This window comes from Lactuca virosa, chromosome 1 (assembly GCF_052849685.1).
Source record: "Lactuca virosa cultivar CGN04683 chromosome 1, Lactuca_virosa_CGN04683_v6, whole genome shotgun sequence".
Classification (NCBI taxonomy): Eukaryota; Viridiplantae; Streptophyta; class Magnoliopsida; order Asterales; family Asteraceae; genus Lactuca; species Lactuca virosa.
Genome location: NC_136426.1, coordinates 142,867,050 through 142,869,172, shown reverse-complemented (window position 1 = coordinate 142,869,172; position 2,123 = coordinate 142,867,050). Strand labels below are relative to the sequence as shown.

Here is a 2,123-nt window from a genome sequence, read left to right as displayed (position 1 = left end):
CATCCGGATAAGATTATATTTGTATTTGTAACAGCTAAACGATACTAATAGCTAAACAACTACTTAAATAAAAATATCTAAATTATTAAATGTCTTTTATAAAACGGTTTTCAAGTAAAAGATTGAAAATGTAAATTTTCAAAACAATTATGTTATCTTAAGAATAAAATCATCACCCTAAAACTAAAGATTTTAAGTAATTTTCTTACAACTCCTTACCTACTTTTTCAAATCTGTTTAATCTGAATCCAAAACGAAATGTTACAACTTCAATTCATGACATGACACAACGTGAAACGAAATTGAGACGAAACAAAAAAATTGCATTCACGCATGTCTAGTGTAAAAAACACATCATATCGGATCATGTTCGTGTTCAAAATTTGACACAATCTGACACAATATTAACACACGTTTCATGTGTTTTGTATGATTACTTATGAATCAAGTAAACTAATGCCTAATGGTTATTTTCCGTTTATTTTGTCATGTTGTAACTCTATATGTTTTTGTATGATTACTCATGAATCAAGTAAAAAAAAACACAACCATCGTGTCATATCATTACGTGTCATAAAAAAACTAGTGTTGTGTCGGATAAAAGCACGACACAGTAACCCAATTTGACACCCCTAACTTCAACATCATTTCTCTTTCAGTTTCACAGTATTAGTAAATCAAGAATAAAACTTGCCCAATTATTCAAGTTCCATCAGCAAAATGTAAATGTATATTAGCATATGCTTCTTTACCTCTCCATGCATAATATTCTATGAGTTGCTACAAGAAAATGCAGATTGCAATGATTTTTCACTCGTTTATGGGATTCATGTTGAGGGAAGCCTTCAATTTTGCAACCAAATGTGGCAATGCCTTGACATGTTCTTCAACTGTCTGATTAACACATGATTCCATATCCTTTGTTGCATCAGTCCTCATCTGTTGCATCTTTGCAGACTCAAATTTATCTTGGCATACCATCAGTGACCTATTCAATCGTTCCTGTATCCCACAAAACAAATATTTATGATCTCTGAATTCGCTACAATTCAAGATCCATGATACTAAAAGTACTCATTATGATTCAGCGTAATAACCAGAAAAAAACACAGATCTGATTTTCACAATCGATGTAGATAAGAAGATTGATAGTGAGAAACTACCTGAAATTTGGCCATTTCGCCTTCAACGAGATTCTGAGCTTGAAGAACAGGCATGCTGCAATTCTCAACGCACATGCTTATGTCTTCCTGCCTCCTCCTCCTGTCAAAGCACTCGTACGCACATCTAAAGTACGCTTTCTGCAAATCCCCAATTTCAAAATTTTCAAATCAAAATTGTATAGAGGTTTTGTGTAATCGTTTCTGTGTATTTGCGAGTATACTGAGAGAGGGAGAGAGAGGAAGAAGAGTTGAAACCTGGAGGGTGAAATTGACATGGTCCTGAACAACGTTGAGCTGGGATTGAACAGCGGAATTAACCTCGTTGAGCTTTTGCCTCAATTTCTCTGTTACAATTCGTTCCTCCGCCGCGGCGATGTGATCCATTTTGGGGATTCGACCAAGGGTTTATTGAGGGTTTTAGTAGTATGTTTTTTCTTTCAATGGGGTAGCGGCGCTGACCCTCCATCTGCACCAGTTTTATGGGGACCAAAATTGATGTGAATTAACCTATTTGACGTGAATTATAACCTATTTTTGTTGTTGACATCAATATTTAAATTCATATTATAATAAATTAATTGATATAATGATATCCAAGTATCCAACTTATATTTAGATCGTTTTATTTTAGTATTTCTTATTAGCCCCCTAATCTTTTTTTTGAATCGGCAAATGCAAATATATAAATTTACTCCTAATCTAAAACCTAATATCACATATGTCCACGACGAGATTTGAACCCTCGACCACAAAGAGGGAGGACACCATCTGGTACCGCTGGAGTAGAAGCCCTTTGGTATTAGCCCCCTAATTAGTATATATGATTGTTAATTATTTGAATAAAATCGAATTGTTCAATTGGACAATTTATATTAGATTATTTTATTTGGATATTCGGAGCTGTCCGACGTCTTCCTCAACATATGTTGAACACTATTCCTTCCGACTCTCCTTATCTAA

At 34.2% G+C, this 2,123-nt stretch overlaps 1 protein-coding gene across 1 annotated transcript; it reads right to left on the bottom strand.

Moving 5' to 3' along the window:
• Positions 1–533: 533 nt before the first annotated feature.
• LOC145106962 (uncharacterized) lies at positions 534–1,638 on the bottom strand. The gene is made up of 3 exons (XM_079043875.1): positions 1,419–1,638; positions 1,164–1,301; positions 534–1,002 (listed from the first exon to the last, which is right to left on the bottom strand). The coding sequence occupies exons 1-3, from the start codon at positions 1,545–1,547 to the stop codon at positions 811–813; spliced, it is 459 nt and encodes a 152-aa protein (XP_078900001.1). The 5' UTR covers positions 1,548–1,638; the 3' UTR covers positions 534–810.
• Positions 1,639–2,123: the final 485 nt, after the last annotated feature.